This window comes from Micromys minutus, assembly GCF_963924665.1.
Source record: "Micromys minutus genome assembly, chromosome: 26".
In the NCBI taxonomy this organism is placed as follows: domain Eukaryota; kingdom Metazoa; phylum Chordata; class Mammalia; order Rodentia; family Muridae; genus Micromys; species Micromys minutus.
The window spans coordinates 42748993-42766307 of NC_137961.1; the positions used below are offsets into that span (position 1 = coordinate 42748993).

A 17315-nucleotide genomic window follows, 5' to 3' on the forward strand; every position below is an offset into this window, starting at 1 on the left:
TAGAAACACACTTCTGGGTCCACCCCCACGGAGTCCCTGAGGCATGGCACTTTCCTTCTCCTGGGCTCCCTTGAGTTGCTACCATTTGTTTTGAAAACTTGGTTCCTTGCCCTTGCATTCAACCTGGAAAACAGCACGGCACACATGCACACATGGGCTGTCTCTCTCTCTCTCTCTCTCTCTCTCTCTCTCTCTCTCTCTCTCTCTCTCTCTCTGCACATCCTTTCTTTTGGGAAACAAAAGAATATTTGGTCTTACTTGCTATCCTACCTTGGCTTAAGGGTGGGAACCTAATGGGCAGAGTTCTGTAGAAATTCTGGAGGGGCCATCCAGCAGGGGTGGGCACGGGGAGCGTTTTTAGCCTGTGAGAGGCAACACAAGGGGCTTTTATAGAGTGGCCCCCACACAGTCAGTTGACACTCAAGAGAGTGAACAGTGGGGAGTGGGGTGGCTGCTGTCCACTCAGATCTGCTCCTTGTGTTTCATGTGGGCTAGTTTCACATTCTCTGCCTCAGTGGAGGGTGGGGGCTGCTCCAGGTGGCAACCAATCATGAGCTGGTACACGAAGACACCGCCAATGGAACCCAGGAGTGGAGAGACGATAGGTACCCACCACCAGTGCCGGCCAGTCCTGGAGGGAAAACACTGGTAATCAGAGACAGGTCGGCAGGAAGAGGGAAGGCAAGCTAAGGTAAGCTGAGTAAGAACTATACTTACGTGAAGACTTCTGAGCCCCAGCCAGCCAGGGCGGTGAAAAGGCGAGGTCCAAAGTCACGAGCTGGGTTGACAGCATAGCCAGAATTGAAACCCATGGAGGTTCCAATGACCAGAACCACAAGGCCCACAGTGAAGGCCTCCAGGCCGCGGGGCACAGGGTTGTTATAAGGGTCAACAATGGCTAGCACACACACAATGAGAGCGGCTGTTCCTATGAACTGGGAGAGAGGAGAGAACAGGGTGAGCTCCTTTCCCCATGCTCCAGTCCTGCCTTTCCTCTGTCTTGTCCTGATTCTAGGAGGCTTGCAAAAACAAGAATTCACTGGGGAACTCCATGTGTTATAAAAGGTCCTCCACCATGTTCTGAGGTAGGGGATCCTATACAAAAGACCCGCCACCATGTTAGGGTTCCCATGAACTGAGAAATCGGCTACGATCAAGGAGTGTTTTCCAAAACAAGACCGTTCCTCCCTCTGCATTTACTTCACATGTCCCCAGTCCATACCTGATCAAAAAAGCCATTGACCATGTCCAAGTGTCCAGAGGGATAGGTAGCAAAGATGCCAGCTGTGCCGTTGGGACCGGAGACAATAAGCTCATTGTTGGCAAAGGCCCAGATCGCGTCTGGTGACAGATTAGACTCATTGTGAGTAAGGGCAGAGCCTCTCCTCTCAGAGCTGCCCTCCCCACCCTACCAGGGGTCATGGGTAAGCATATTACTGTAGAGGAACAGGGGGCGGGGTAGGGTGGAGGACCTGAGATTCTGTTGTTGCCCAACTTGTTTCTTTCCCCTAGAGCCCCCAACCTGGGCCTGAGTGCTCATGAATGAGTCATGAGCCCGGGGCCTGGGCAGGCCCCGGCTGTCATCAATGGGCTTGGTGCCAACAAGTACTTAAAGAGGGAAAGTGCATGGAGAAGGGCGGGATGGGAATGCTCACCATAGTACAGCCCAAAAACGATGCCAGCGCCCAAAAAGGCGCCCAGCGTCTGTGCCAGTGCATAGATGGGCAGCTTGATCCAGGGTTCCCGTGCCAGGAAGCACATGGCAAACGTCACCGCAGGGTTCAAGTGGGCTCCTGCAAAGAGGAGACAGCATCTTAGCCACACCTAAAGGATGGGCAGGCTGGGTCTCCCATGTGCTCTTCCTTTCTGGGGTGCAGGTAGGTTTCCTTGGCCTTGATGGCAGTTGGACTGTCACAGGCTGATCTTTGAGTCAAGCTGTGAGTCAAAGGTTGTCAAGGCTCTTCTGCCCTTGCCTCCAACAGGCCCAAAGCTGAGGTGCTGTTAGTACGAGCACTTGGGGGGCCCTCCCTCTCTGCTCTCTAGCCAGGCACTTGCTGGAAATACTGATGAGGACTGAGAGCTGAGGCTGGGGTTGAGGCCTTACCAGACACTTGGCCAGCCACCAAGATGGCAAGGGTGACGGCGAAGCCAAAAGCCAAGTTGATGGTGAGGAAGCCACCGTGGGTGCCTCGGCTGAGCACTACTTGAGCCACGGAACCACAGCCAAACATCTGTCAGAAAAACAAAGCAAATGAAGTCCCACCGAGATCAGACACCACAGGGAAAACTAGAGGTCCTTCCTGGTGTGTGACCCAAATCCCTCCTGCTGTAATTAAGTTCCAGAGAGAGGACACATGCAGAGCCCTAGTTGAGGGACCTGTACTGGGTATATGACTGGGAAGCCAGGTTAAATGACATCCACTGGTTTGTCTTGAATCCCAGAAGCCATGGGAGGGAGCAATCACTACAGCAATAACAGTCTCTGCCTGTCCTCCAGATCTGGCACACAGAGGTAGGAAATACCCATCATCCTGGACTCTTCCAAAGCTGAGGTCATAGTGGAGGAGGTAGGGGACATGGAGATTAGAGAGAAAACAAAAGTGAGGTTGGACCTACTCCTGCATGTAGAAATGTCTATGAATCTGATCCTCACACGTTCCTCACCCACAGCCACTCTGTTCGCATCTGTCCCTTTTTCTCTAGCCCACTGCCTCCAGGATCTGTAGATTCCCACTCAGATCTGTAGAGTCCGAAACACAAGGTTTTAAGTGGCTCTTCTCTCTAGGTCCAGTGAAATCTGTTCTAACCCTTCTACCTGGGATAGAGTTCAGCATGTACAGAACATAATATATTTTCAAGAGTGAAAATACTCTCCACCAACTGTAAAGTGCTGTCCCTCCAAGATCCTCCATCCCAGCTCTTCATAACTAAAACAATGCCATGCAGAGCCAGGCCTGATCCCTGCTGGAGACCAGCATTGTCTACAGAGTGAGCTCCAGAACAGCTAAGGGTTAGGGAGTGAGACCCAGCCTCAAAAACAATGAAGTGCTATGCTGGCCAGCGGGCTGTGCTTCATTAACTCTAATGGGTCCAAGCCTGTGTACTGAGTTGTTAAGCACTGATTATTATCACTCAGAAAGATGAAGCAGGGAAGCCAGTGGTGGTGATGTAGGTCAAAGGTGTTCAGGCAGGTGAGAGCAAAGGTCAGAGATTGTGAGAGTAGGGGGTGGAGGCACATAGAAGTCTGGGGCACTATGTCCAGTCAGACCCTGGCCTGAGTTCTTTGCCTGAGGCCCAGACCTGGATCTATGCCAAGGGGCCTTGGAGGGAGGAGCTATCAAAGCCAGTTCCACCACCTTGGGGCTAATCTTCCTCTTCCTTATCCTCCCCTCTCACCCACCTCCAGGTTTTTAGCCAGCCCCTCACCCCATATACCACCCAACTATACACCTCAGATAAAGGGGCTTTCCTCACCCCAAAGTCAACTTGGATCCCGACACTATAAGGTCCCAACACAGGTACATAAGCAAGCCCCCAAGTCACCAGAGGATCCACTAGAGTTGTTTTCTGGTCCCCAAGCTCTGCTTTTCACTGACACTGGACACCTATCACATCTACCTGAGCCTGAAAGCCTTCACAAATCCAGCATCTGCTTTTTGTGGTCTGGACTAAGCTGAATGATCCTGGGACTCAGTGGGGACTGACTGTTCTTTTTATAGTGGAGTGGCTCTGAGACCTGGGAAGGGATAAGGAGGTCCCTCTTTGAAAGTGTGAGACACCCTCCCTTGTCCTTGCTGCTCCGGAACAGGTGGCCACTCACAAATCAAGATAGGACACAGGGAACCACCAAGGCAGGAGGGTGATAAGTGCCCCTCTCCCTTCTTCGCACAGAGCAGAGGAGGAGTAGGAACAACTGATAGGCCACTAGTTTCTGAAGTCAGAGGCACGTTTGGGCCGTCTTCTCCACATGTAGCCTGCCCCGCCATGATCTCTCACTAGCTGACTAAAGTGTATCACCCAGGACTGAGTCTGTTGTTGGAACTCAAAGCAACAACTGAATTCAGAAGAGACTCAGAAAAACAAATCAGTGGCTGAAAATCAGAGTAATGGGACAGGAAATGAAAACCTGGAAATAGTGCCTATCTAACGAAGAAGTACACCAAGTTACCCAGAACTCAGGGCAAAACTGCAGAAACCTGGGGGGCCAGGGAGTTCACCAGGAGCCACTGAGAGGAGCAAAGGAGGGATCCAAAGCCAGAAGAGCAACTGGAAACATCCGGTCACAGACAGGATCTGAGGACCACGACATGTCACAACCAATTTAGACACACAGAGCTCTTGTTCGGGCCCTCCTTCCTTCCACAATCCCTGTCTCCGTAACATTCCCTCCTTCTGACTTTGCTGCTTACAGGCCTGTGCCCTCTGCCCCTACCTGTGTAATGTGCCCTCACTTCACTGCAACTTTTGGACTTTCTGAGGCTTAATTATTCATTAGGGGCCAGACACCCAAGACCCAAATAACTTAATAGGGGTTTGCCTCTGCCTCCACTGTGTCCTGTGCCTTGAGCCCTGGGAAGCTGGAAGACTGGTAAGTAAGGGAAAGAGACTGAAGGTCTCATACTCAGGAACTTGGTCTCCGTCTCCAGGAGGAAAGGCAACATAGAAGAGCTGTTCTTGGTGAGTAACACTGTCACAAATTGAATTAGAACTGTCAAGACTGTTGAAGGCTTTGGAGGTCAGCTTGACCCTGAAGGTTAGGGTTCGGGAACAGAGCTGGGGAAGTGGTCTTGTTTGCCTTGAAAAACTGTCCCTGGAGTGAGCAAGGAGAAGGGGACCATGGGGGCTGAAAATAAAAAGGGCTGTTCACTTCCCTGCACTCACCACAAGAATGAGGGTCCCCAGGCACTCCGCCAGAGCCTGGCGAACCAGCCGGTAGCGGATATGGAGCACCTCCCCGCAACGATTCATCAATTCCTTCTGTCGACCCATGGCGAGGCAGGCAGCAGGCAGGCAGCGGCGCGGCCGGGGAGTGAGGGTGCGAAGCGGTTAGCGCAGGGCGCGGAGAGCAAGGGCCGGGAGCGCAGGTGGCGCCCTTTATATGCAAATACTCAGGCTGCCGGCCCCGCCCGCGGAGCCCCACCCGCGGAGCCCCGCTGGGCGGAGTGCGGCCGCCACCCTCCGACTAGCCTGGAGGCTCTGGTGGGGACGCGAGGTGACAGCTGTAAGGAGGGTCCTAAGGAGCTTTAAGGGTGGGTTGGCTCTGCAGGATTCTTAGGGGAGTGAGTGTTGAACTGAGAGGACTGAAATATTGTGAAAAAGAAAAAAGCAAGCGGTCTCCTGAGCCCAGGCTCACAGTAAGCCTTGTGGGCATCATCTCACGATAGTGGTGAGACCTGTTATAAAGGAGAGGAACCAGCTTGCTACAAGATGACAGGATAGAACAGGTCTTCCATCGGCTGCTGAGAAGGAGGCTATTGGGCCCCAAGCAGGAAGAGACCTCACAGTGTGGACCCTTGTAGACAGATGTATGCTGAGTTCTAATCAGAATTCACCAGTCCCTCTTGTGCTCTGGGAACATGTCACGGGTTGCATGTGTTGGTCAGCATGGTCTCTGTCGCCGCGTGCAGGCCGCGATACCTGGGCGTTCTCCTGGTGGACCTTCCTCTCTGGTCCCTTGGTTCCAGAGGCTGATCTGCCATTGTCCCGACATGCCACATGCTACATCATGCCAACAGGGTGAATTCCAGCTGTTTTTAACTCTTTCCTTTCCCATTCCCATTGAAGTAAATCTACCCTTTCAAGTAATTAATCTGGGGCCCACGGAGTTGACTCAACAGGAAGAGTGCTTACCATGGCAGCCTGGTGACCTGAATTCAATCCCTGAAATCCACAGGAAGGTTGGAGAGAACCAACTGCACAGGTTCATAGTGGTGTGTGTGCCCGCACATACACCATCTTTTGTTTTTTCTTTTCTGAAACAGGGTCTTATCACTTAGCCCTGACTGGTCTGGAATTCACCATATAGAACCAGTTTTTGAACTCAGGGAGATCCACCTGTCTCTGCCTCCCAAGTGCTAGGATTTGAAAAACAGAAGCCACCACATCTGGCATAATTAATTTTTTAAAAGAGATATTAAACTGAACCAGGTATCGTGGCACATACCCATAGTCTAGCAGCACTCAGGAGCTGAGGTAGGAAAGTTGTGGATTTGGAACTAGTGTAGGTCTCATAATAAGACCCTGTCTCAAAAAGAGATTGTTCACCAGCCACTTGGGAAGGTGACAGGAAACTTACAAGTTCAGGGCATGTCTGTCTTACAGGGGGAGTTCAAGGCTAGCCTGGACAACCTACCTAAAACAAAACAAAACAAACAAACAAACAAACAAAAAAAGGTGTGGGAAGGGCTGCAGAGGTAGCTCAGTGGTGACCAATGTCCAGTTCTCGGCACCCACACAGGTGGCTCACCACCGTCAGAGCCTGCATCCTGTGCCTCTGACCCTCTGTGGGCACCTTCACCCAAGTGTGCAAAACTACATACAGACACATAATTAAAAGTAATAAAAATAAATATTTTTAAATGTCTGAAAGGGGCATATTGGTGAAAGCATTTACTCCCAAGCTCTTTGTAGATCTGTGAGTTTCAGGACAGCCAGAGCTACATAGTAAGACTCCTCCCAAGCTGGAGATGGCTCAGCAGTTAAGAGCTCAGACTGAACTCTTCCAGAAGTCCTGAGTTCAATTCCCAGCATCCACATGGTGGCTCACAACCATCTGTGATGGGATCTGATGCCCTCTTCTGGTGTGTCTGAAGACAGCAACAGTGCACTCACATACATTAAGTAAATAATTTTTTAAAGGTAAGATTTCTCCTGTTTCACTCCCTGTTCTGCTCCCCCAACCCCCCAAAAAAGAGAGACTGTGTCTCAAAGTCTAAACTATAGAGAGAGATTACATCAAACTACAGATGTTCCCTCATTTCTCTCACCATTGCCTGCCTGCCTTCCGTCTTCTCTTTCTTCCTGCTCCGGCGTGGAGCACGGCACCCTAAGCATTGTACCACTGAGCACCATACACACCCAGGGCCGCATTTGTTTATTTATTTACAGTTATTTTTGGCTGGTTGATTGGTTGATTTTTGTTTGTTTTTGAGACAAGGTCACACAAATTATAGCCCAAACTGGCTATGAAGTCACTATGTAGTCCAGGCTGGCCTCCATCTTGACAACCTTTTACCTAAACCTCTCAAGTGATGGGATTCCAGGCATGAACCACTATACACAGTTTAATGCTTCATTTAATAACTGGAAAATTGGTCTGAGGGTGTAGTTCAATGGTAAAATTCTTACCTAGCATGTCCAAGGTCCTGAGTTTGATACCTGGCATCAGAAAGATAAATCAATCAACCAATTATATAGAAACAGGCATAGTGGCCTGAGACGTGCTCCCTTACAACCAGGAGAAATTTGTTTTTTTCCATAGTCTGTATAGAAGCATTCATTGCCAGAGAAGACCAAGAAATTACATTTTCAGGAGGACTTAATCTGGAAGAGCTAAGGACCCTGAGGACTCTGAAGAATGAGTGTCAGAAAGTAGGTTTACCATATGAAAGGTAGAGAGGCATTCAGTTTATAATCTCAGCACTGGGGAGGTGGAGACAGAAGAATCAAATTCAAGGTCACTCTTGGCTACAAATTCAAGGTCACTCTTGTCATGATTGGGCACTTGATGGGCTATTGGAGACCTTTGCCCAAAAGTAAACACAGCAAGGGAACTCACCACTCCAGGCCCGAGGAGCTGAGGTTACAGGGACCCACATGGTGGCAGGAGAGGTCAGAGGACACTGTGGCATGCCCCCCCACTCCAATAAATAATGGTAAAAACAAAAATACTAAAAGAAAGAAAAAGCCAGATGTAGTGGTGTAATTACACTTGTAACTGCAGCCTGTGGGAGGAAGAGGCAGTTGAGGTCAGCCGATAAAGCAAGTTCTAGGCTTGTCAAAGCTACATAGTGAGAACCAATCTTAAAAGAAACAAAACAAGTGGAAAAGAAAATTCTAATGTTGAGATTTAGCAATAGATTCACAACTGCTCAGGCACATGCATGTATACACATGCACACACACATACATGCACACACACAGCTTGTAATTTACATTCTTGCCTATAGACACTTTACTTTGCTGAAGGGATTTCATTTGCATAAGAGCCTGCCCATAGGCTCACAGGTATATAGAGCCAATACATGAAGCTTCTCATAGTCCTCAGCCCAGAGAGATGCCCCTTTCCCAGACACCCCTCCCCGCCTAGGCTGGGAGGCTCCATAGTGAATCAGGCAGCCATCACTGAGTCCCTGCCTGCTGACTCTGTTGTCAACCTGTGACTCAAGACAGAATACTAGACATCTGGTGCCAGAGCTCCAGCTGCGGTTTGTGGGAGTGGGAGCATCTCCTGCCAGGCTGCTCTTTGTTCTCCACCCTTGCTGTGCTTTTAGGACACTCACTGCCTCAGGTGGATCTGCAAAGACTGTAGAAGGCAGAAATTCTTAAAAATGAAAAGGAGACAACTTTAATCCCAGCACTTAAGAGGGTCTGAGTTCAAGGCCATCCTGGTCTACATTAAGTTCCAGGACAGCTAGGACTACATAGAAACCATGTCTCAAAGAAAAGGATAAAAAACCTCAGTCTTCAGCATCCCATCCACACCCTGCCCAGCCTAGCCTGTCACTAGCAGAGACTGGCCCAAGAACCAGAGCAAAGGAAAAAAGCAGGTGCATGTTTGTATGTTAACATGTGTCCATGTATAATATGTATACCTGAGTACAATGAGGGCCCTGTACCAGGAGTCTGTACCCAGCTCACATAGGATCACATGAGGAATATGTGTGTCTAATTCTCGTAGAGCTCTGTTTGCTTAGATGTGTGCAGTTCTACAGACTCAGTGTGTCTGTGACTCTGTGTGTCACTATAAATGTACCTGCTGCAGATCAACACTGAGTGTCTTTTTGACATCCTCCAGACAGCCCTGTCCCAAGGCACGTAACTTAGTAAGTTATACAAGGCAAGGATTTTTTCCCCCTGTGACAAGGTTTCTCTGTGTAGCCCTGGAACTCCCTCTGTAGACCACGCTGGACTCAAACTCAGAGATCCACCTGCCTCTGCCTCCAGAACATTGGGATTAAAGGTGGGTACCACTCTCCGACTCAAAGTCAGGATCTTAAGACCCTTAGTCTTTGTCTCCTTACTCAGCTTACTCAGGACCACCATACAGGATTCTAACTCCACGTAATTTCACCAAACTCTTTTGTATCCATGACCATGATTTATGCACATATCCAAACATAGGCCCACTAGGATGGGCAGGGTTCAAATCATGATGGCATAGATGAGTATTCACTAATGGATAAGAAAGGATGACTTCCAAAAGTCCCTTATACCTGTCAGCTCTTCTTGTATACGGGATGCAAGAGAGGATGATGGACATGTGTATAGAAGTACCAGACTGGTCTGAAAGTGGGGTAGAAAATGACTCCCTTGTTCCCTGCTGAGTAACTCTGGGGCATTATTTTCAGTGTAGTTAATATGACTGGTACTCCCCCTGCCCTGAATACATACACACAAGGCAGAAGAAGATCACAGAGAAAAGTCACCTTGGCAAGGTTGGTCCCAACCCTCTGAGTCACACAGCTTACCTGGAGTCCTCTGGGCTCTGTGAAAGAGAGCCAAGATTGATACGCGGCCAACTAGCTCTTCTGAGAGCTCCTGAGAGGCAAGGAGATGGCTCTCCCTCTTCCTAGGACATCTTGAACAAGGCCTATGTCTCACCTAGGCAAGAAGCTGAGTGAAGGATGGGGCATGGTCAGCCCATCCTACTGTGGGAGGTCATGACTCCTCTAAGGCAGAGCTGGGGAAGTCGGTTCTCAGCCTAGGGATGCGCAAGTCTGAGCCTGCTGGACCAGAGGTGCTGGCTAGGGCCCTTCAAAGGATGAGGGTGGCTGGCACACCCTTCATTTCCTGCCCCCCAATTTGTTTGGCCTGAATGAGAGCAGCCCAGGTCCTGAAGAGATGGCTCAATAGTTAAGAGTGCTTGCCTCTTTTCCAAAGGACTTGGATTCAGGCAGGTGTCTCACAGCAACCTGAACTCCAGCTCCAAACACAAATAAAAACGAAAACATGTTTTTTTGGGCATGGCAGTGCATGTCTATATTCCCAGCTACTTTGGAGGCTGAGGCAGGAGGATTATTTGAGTTCTAAGATGTAATGCACTGTGCCATGTCCTCACTAAGTTCAGCATCAATATGGTAACCCTCTGGGAGTAGGTGTCTAAGGAAGGGTGAACTGGCCTAGGTTCAAAACAGAGCAGAGCAGGTCAAAATAAGTGTTCAGGGGTTTGTTTCTCCTATTCCTCCTCCTCTTCCTCCTTCTTCTCCTCCTTCTCCTTTTTTTTTTTTTTTTTTTTTTTGTTGTTGTTGTTTTGTTTTGTTATTGAGATGGGGCTTCTCTGTATAACCCTGGTTATCCTAAAACTCACCCTGTAGACCAGGCTGGCCTCAAACTCAGATCTACCTGCCTCTGCTTCCTGAATGCTGAAATTAAAGGGATATACCACCATATCTGATCTGATTGAAATAGATTTGTATTTATTTACTTTTTCTGTATATGAGCATTTTGCCAGCATGTATGTTTGTGTACCACTTGTGTGACTAGCTGCTCTGAGCCCCTACAATAATTTTTTTCAAAATATATTTATTTTACTTTTAAAGTGTGTGTGTGTGTGTGTGTGTGTAGAAGAAGTATGTGCATGTGATTGCGGGTACCTATAGAGGCCAAAAGTAGGTACCAGATCCCTGGAGCTGGAATTAGTGAGCCACTTTATGTTGGTGATGAGAACTGAACTCTCAAACCTCTGGATTCACTATGTGTTCTTAACTGCTAAGCCGTTTCTTTCTTTCTTTCTTTCTTTCTTTCTTTCTTTCTTTCTTTCTTTCTTTCTTTCTTTCTCTCTCTCTCTCTCTCTCTCTCTCTCTCTCTCTTTCTCTCTCTCTTTCTTTCTTTCTTTCTTTCTAAGACAAGGTTTTTCTGTGTAGCCCTAGCTATCCTGAAACTCAGTTTATAGACCAGGCTGGCTTCAAACTCACAGAGATCTGCCTGCCTCTGACTCCTAAGTGTTGGGATTATAGCCACTAAGCCATTTCACTAGTCCTAAAAAAAAAAAAAAAAAAAAAAAAAAAAGAGGCCAATTAGTGGTGGTGCTGTGCCTTTAGTCCCAGCATTTAGGAGGCAGAGGCATGCAAATCTCTGTGAATTTAAGGCCAGACAGGCCTACAGAGACACTTTCAGGCAAGCCAGGGCTGTTACACAGAGAAACTGTCTTTTAAAAGAGGAAGAAAAAAAAGAAAACAGCCAGACAGGCAGAAAGAAAGAAAGAAAGAAAGAAAGAAAGAAAGAAAGAAAAAGAAAGAAAGAAAGAAAGAAAGAAAGAAAGAAAGAAAGAAAGAAAAAAAAAAGAAAGCAAGTCTAAACTGTCAAAGAGCAGAGCTGAGAGAGGAGATAGAAACATAAATAGAAACTCACTCTAGAGTCCCCCAAGACTCCCCAACCTCTTAACCATTTCCAGAGCATTAACAAAGGGAGGCACAGTGGCCCATGCCTTAATCTCAGTACTCAGGAGACAGACAGAGACAAGCAGATCTCTGGGAACTCAAGGCCACCCTGGCCTATGTAGAGTTACAGGCCAGCCAGGACCATGTAGAGAAACCTTGCCTCAAAGAAAAGAGAACAAAGAAATACAAACCAAAACAAAACCAGAAAAGAGTGGAAGGCTGGCAGGACAAGGTAAGAGAAAAGAGGGAGAGAGAACCACAGTTCTGAGGCCCAAGGGAAGCAGGGACCACTGAGGTCCCTCTGCACAGCCCTTTTTCCAGAGTATGCCTTTGCTAGATAGTACCTAATTCTGGATGCTGAGGGCCAGCAGCTGACTACAGTTCAGAGAGGGGGAATAGAAATGAATCAGTCTGCTATGAGCATCTCCCATTCTGGAAGCCCAGTGGGCAGTTCCTCATGTAGAAGCAGAATTACTCCCATCTCCAGACAGGTGGGGTGGCCCAGATTCCACAAATACAAATCCTTTTGGGCACCTTTATAGATTTCAAGTTGGACTTCTGGAAAATAGGCCATTTAGCCTATATTGCCAGGACTCAGTTCAACTACTGGTGTCCCTGAGCTGCTCTCAATACCTTTTGACAGTTAGGACACTGGAAAAGTGAGAATGAAGCCTTGAAGAAACACAATGGGACAAGGCCTAGAGTCTTTACTAAGAAACAGCTCAGAGTTGTATGGACGAGGCTGGTGGCACAGGGACCTCTGACAGACCCAAAATCTGAACTTTAACTTGGGCTTGGCCACTTGGGGGTCCTTGAGAGTCTCAGCTGAAGGTTCCATGGAAGTTTTCTTCAGAAGCATATCTAGGGCCTACGTAAGAGATGGAGAATATGCTGGAGGGATGGCTCAGTGGTTAAGAACACCAGCTACTCTTCCAGAGGTCCTGAGTTCAATTCCCAGCAATTATATGGTGGCTCACAACCATCTGTAATGGGATCCAACGTCCTCTTCTGGTGTGTCTGAAGAATTGGACAATATATTAGAAATATCTCAGGCTTAGTGTACCACGTTTTCATCAAAGGTCATGCCCAAAAGCTGGATCTTTAGCTATATATGTACATGTGTGACTATCCATGTACAGCCAGGTACATGCTTAGACATGTGTGCATGCTGTATGGGTGTTCATGAAGATTCATGTGTGCATATGTGTACCTATTGGCATATTCATGTGTGTCCCTGCTAGGACCTGGTCTTCATCTGCTGTTTAGAAAAACTGCGGACAAATGGAGGGATATCTGTTGAAAGTTCTGCAGACAAACTGCTAAACATTTGAACCTACCTCTTGCTAGCTGCTGGGGCAAAAAAGTTAATATATGGAGAGGACACAAACCAAGCCAACCCTGGGACCTGGCCCAGGGTGTCTGGAGGGCTCTCTCTAGCTCACCTTTTAGGAACCAAATCCATGAAGCCCTGATTTCTGATTTCTCCTTTTTCTTCTCACTGACAGGAAAGCTTGTGGGGCCAAGTGGCCTCTTCCAGAAGATGAGAGGATAAGACCAGCAGTGAAGAAGATGGAAATGCCCACAGTTTCCTGGGTCCAAACTGGAGCTGAGAATTGGGTCAGTGCTCTACTTCTGCAGCCAGGAAAAGAAAGCTAGACTAATTGGCTTCCTGTAGAAGTATGCATGAATGAGACAGTTCTAGGTAGGAGATATTGGATGGCTGGATGACCATCTGTGTAGCAAGGAGAGAGCAGCCATAGAGAGGCTGGAAAGGGAGATAGATGGTTTGGGACTTTACACTGAGAGCTTAGGTCTCATGCAGGAACCAGGCGGTATTTAAATTGTGTTTATTTGAGCTCCAGGACTCTGAGGATGTGAGAGACTGATGCAGCCAGAGGGAAAGAGTAGGAAAGTCAGAATCTCGGGCTGGAGAGATTCCAGAGGTCCTGAGTTCAATTCCCAGCAACCACATGGTGGCTCACAACCATCTGTAATGGGATCTGATGCCCTCTTCTGGTGTGTCTGACAGCTACAGGGTACACATAAATAAATAAATCTTTAAAAAAAAACATTAAAAAAAAAAAAGAAAAAAATGAAAGCCAGAACTTCTGGCAGATGTTCACCCACTAGGAACAGTGGCTAATAGTTGTTGCAAAGGGTTTCTGCGTTTGCACTGGGAAGGATTTTGACAGCTGTCCAATGGATGATGGGTAGGAAGGAAAGGGACTGAAGCCAGGAGGCCTAGGAGGAGTCATAAAAAGAAAAAGAACAGATGCATGAAAATGGTCTGAGGAAGAGGATTGAGGAGCTAGTGAGGAGGTAGGTGGGCAGAAGTGAAGTCTGAACCAGGGACCAGTCAGACCATGACTCTAGGAAGGACCTCAGAACAGAAGGTGCGTTCTTACCTAGGCATTTCACAGCAGGAAGCACTATGTGAGAATTGCTTAAACGGCTACACATGTGCTGCCTGAGTCCCCGGTCCTCTTCTCATCACAGTCCAGGCTGACTGCTCATTACAGAGTAGCTGCTAGGTACCACGGAGGGAAGGGAGTCACGGGAAGGCTGCAGGGAGGGGGCAGGATGCACCAGGAGATTCTGCAGTTAGAGCTCCACAAATTTCTTCCTAAGGATCTCTAGGTATTGGGGTCAGGAGACATATTGTGGAAGGACAATTAGAGAAAGGCCAGGAAACTATATCTGCCTGTCTTTTTTTTTTTTTTTTTTTCTTTTGAACTCGGGACCTCTGGAAGAGCAGTCAGAGCTCTTAACTACTGAGCCATCTCTCCAGCCCCTGCTTGTCTTTTTCATGAACACTGTTGAATGACTGGTGGAAGGGGTTGAGGGGACTAGTTCCCAATGCTGTCTTTTAGTCAAGACCCTTTCTTGACCCCTTCAGTCCTTGGGAGCCTCAAGGCTTGTTCTGTGGAACTGAGGAACTGGGGTGCAGCTGAGCATCTTTTGCCCCTTCCCTCGATTCTGACCATCTAGGTCTTGGCTGTAAGTTATATTTTAGGGCCTGGAAAAGAGCTGAGGGCACAATCTGGCCAGAAGAGAGCAGTGGTCCATGTGCTTCCCTCCTGGTTCTGGGCAGACCTCCAGGCCTCCCTCTCCTTTACTCCCTTTACCACATCTCATCTCATCTCTCCCTTAGCCCAAAGGGCTGGCTCAGCATGGCCAGTGTAGCTTTTACCCCCAACTCCCTTGTTCCCTGGACAAGTTCCTGCATGGCTGAATGTCATACAAACCAGAAAACCTGTGTACCCCACCCACCCCTCAGAACTTGAGGAGCAAGAGGAAGTCTCCTCTAAAACACCTTTTCTTGATCTCACTTAGTTCCCTGGGGCAATATGAGGTGCCTTCTCCTGCTCTGAACCAGGCAGGACAGTCTTCCCCGTGAAGGGTATGGATGACTCATGGCTCTCCTCTCCCTTATCACTCAGCCGGATTAATGCTTGACTCACAAAGTAAGTACCGGATGTTGGGGGGTATCATGTCATGTATATTGGGGAGAAGCTAGTTAGCCCAAATCTGACTTAATAAGACGTCACTGAGCACAGCCTGATGCACAGGCCCTGGGTTTTAGGGGACTTGTACTTTTTCTTCCAAAGTAAGAAGCTGGGTAGAGAAAAACAGGGTCATCAGCTAAGAAGATTCAGACTGAGAGGAAGTTGAGTATATTGCTTCTAGAAAGAAAGGCCATTTCAGAATTCATCACACTGAACAAAATAAGATTCAAAAGTGAGAACTTTGGAACTCTAAATATCCCCCTCCCAAAGGGAAAAGCCTTTCTGAGCCACAGGAAGGAGCCCAGGGCTCCTACTGCTTACCTGGGACCGTTTTTTTCTCCTGTCATCCTTTCCTGTCAGGAGCCATCTAAGTGGCCTTCCTGCAGGTGGCCCACCAATTTTGTATGGTCTACAATGGGTGAGCTCCATGGCAGGGTTCCAAAGAGGCTTCATCTCAGGGTCGCTTCTTACAGCTGATATGCCTTTTGTCATTATCAAATTAATATAATAATGACTGGGCATTAGCCCATCCTATCGACCAGATTTTCTGCAGATCAACATAAAGATGAACTCTCATGAATTAATGCTGTTTAGATGAATTAATGATTCTATAGAATTCCTGATATGATTAAAATAATTTTAGGAAGAAAGTTTTTGGACATGGTCTTAGTTCTTTTGCTTGAAAGATGCAATAAAGTTAGAATCAAGACTAGAATGTGTTCACTCATATAGTAAATAAAGGCCGCATAATAAGAAATAGAGTGAGTTTTCTTTTTTTAAAGATTTAGTTCTTTATTGTATGAGTGCTCTGTCACTGTTTTTAGACACACCAGAAGAGGGCATCAGATCCCATTACAGATGACTGTGAGCCACCATGTGGTTGCTGGGAACTGAACTCAGGACCCCTGGAAGAGCAGCCAGTGTTCTTAACCTCTGAGCCATCTCTCTGGCAGTTTTCATAAATACACTAAAAAGAGAAATAGGCTTGGGAAAAAAATCTGTGTTCAAGAAAAACATTCAGGTCCAAGGATATAGCCCTGGATGTGCACCTTGATCAGGCAAGGCCATGTGAAAACTGTTGCTTTGAACTTAGAACTAACGTAGAGAATGAAACACAGCATCGAACCTCTATCAGCACCCTTCTGTAACTCCCTTTTTATGGAACATTTTATCCCTGAGTTAATTTTCTAAAGAACTTTTTGTCTGAGAAGGTATAAAAAAGCCAGAGAAAAGAAATAAAATTTCTTTATTGGCTTGGGGAGCTCTGCTCCATCCATCCATCCAAATGTATATGTCTGTTTGTCTGTATGTGTGTAAGTAAGCATGCATGAATAATTGTGGAGTGTATTAGACAGGTGGTTGGGCCGCAACAAAAAATGTGAATGTGTTAGTGTGCAAACAAAAATGTGAATGAAAATGTAAATGTGTGTGAATGTGTGTGCCTGTGGATATTTGCCTGAATAAAGCATCTTAGTTCTGTTCCTTTCCTTCCTCTCTGGTCAACAAAGAGTTAACCAGCCTAGCCAGAGAGGCTTTTAGCTGCCTGGACAGAGAAGAGAATGATATCTATCTACTAACTTACCTACCTACCTACCTACCTATCTTTATCTATCTATCTATCTATCTATCTATCTATCTATCTATCTATCTATCTATCTATTAACTTAGCTCCCCAATGCTAGGCAACAGGCATTAATGGCCCAAGCCAGTCAACCATAAAATTAGCAAGAAAATTTTGGGGATTTTTTAAAGAAGTTATCACAAGCATTCAGTATAGTTAAGAGGTAGAAGGTCAGATACCATCTATCTTTAAAACTACCTCTAGGGCTGGAGAGGACTCAGTGGTTAAGAGCACCAACTGCTCTCCCAGAGGTCCTGAGTTCAATTCCCAGCAACCACATGGTGGCTCACAACCATCTGTAATGGGATCTGATGCCCTCTTCTGGTGTGTCTGAGACAGCAACCGTGTACTCATGTATATAAAATATTTGTAAAATAAATAAATCTTAAAAATAAACAAAAATCTGGAGTAGCTCCCCCTCAGTGGACTGAGACATGAATGGCCAACAATGGCTCCTGCACCGTAGCAAGGAGTCAGGGTAGAGTCAACTCTTTTCCTTGACTCCTGGAAAAGATCTGTGGAAAACAGGTTGGAACTGCCATGTGAGGGATTTAAAAGAAAGCTTAGGCTTCCTGCCCTGTGTCTGGC

General features: G+C 47.3%; 1 protein-coding gene across 1 annotated transcript; it reads right to left on the reverse strand.

Annotated features, from left to right (window-relative positions):
• Positions 1 to 462: 462 nt before the first annotated feature.
• Positions 463 to 5039, reverse strand: AQP3 (aquaporin 3 (Gill blood group); the record flags this gene model as incomplete). The annotated part of the gene is made up of 6 exons (XM_080938601.1): positions 4882 to 5039; positions 2105 to 2231; positions 1656 to 1793; positions 1223 to 1341; positions 718 to 935; positions 463 to 631 (listed from the first exon to the last, which is right to left on the reverse strand). Exons 1-6 carry the CDS (start codon positions 4987 to 4989, stop codon positions 463 to 465), a joined length of 879 nt encoding a protein of 292 aa, XP_080794727.1. The 5' UTR covers positions 4990 to 5039.
• Between the last annotated feature and the right edge of the window lie 12276 nt (positions 5040 to 17315).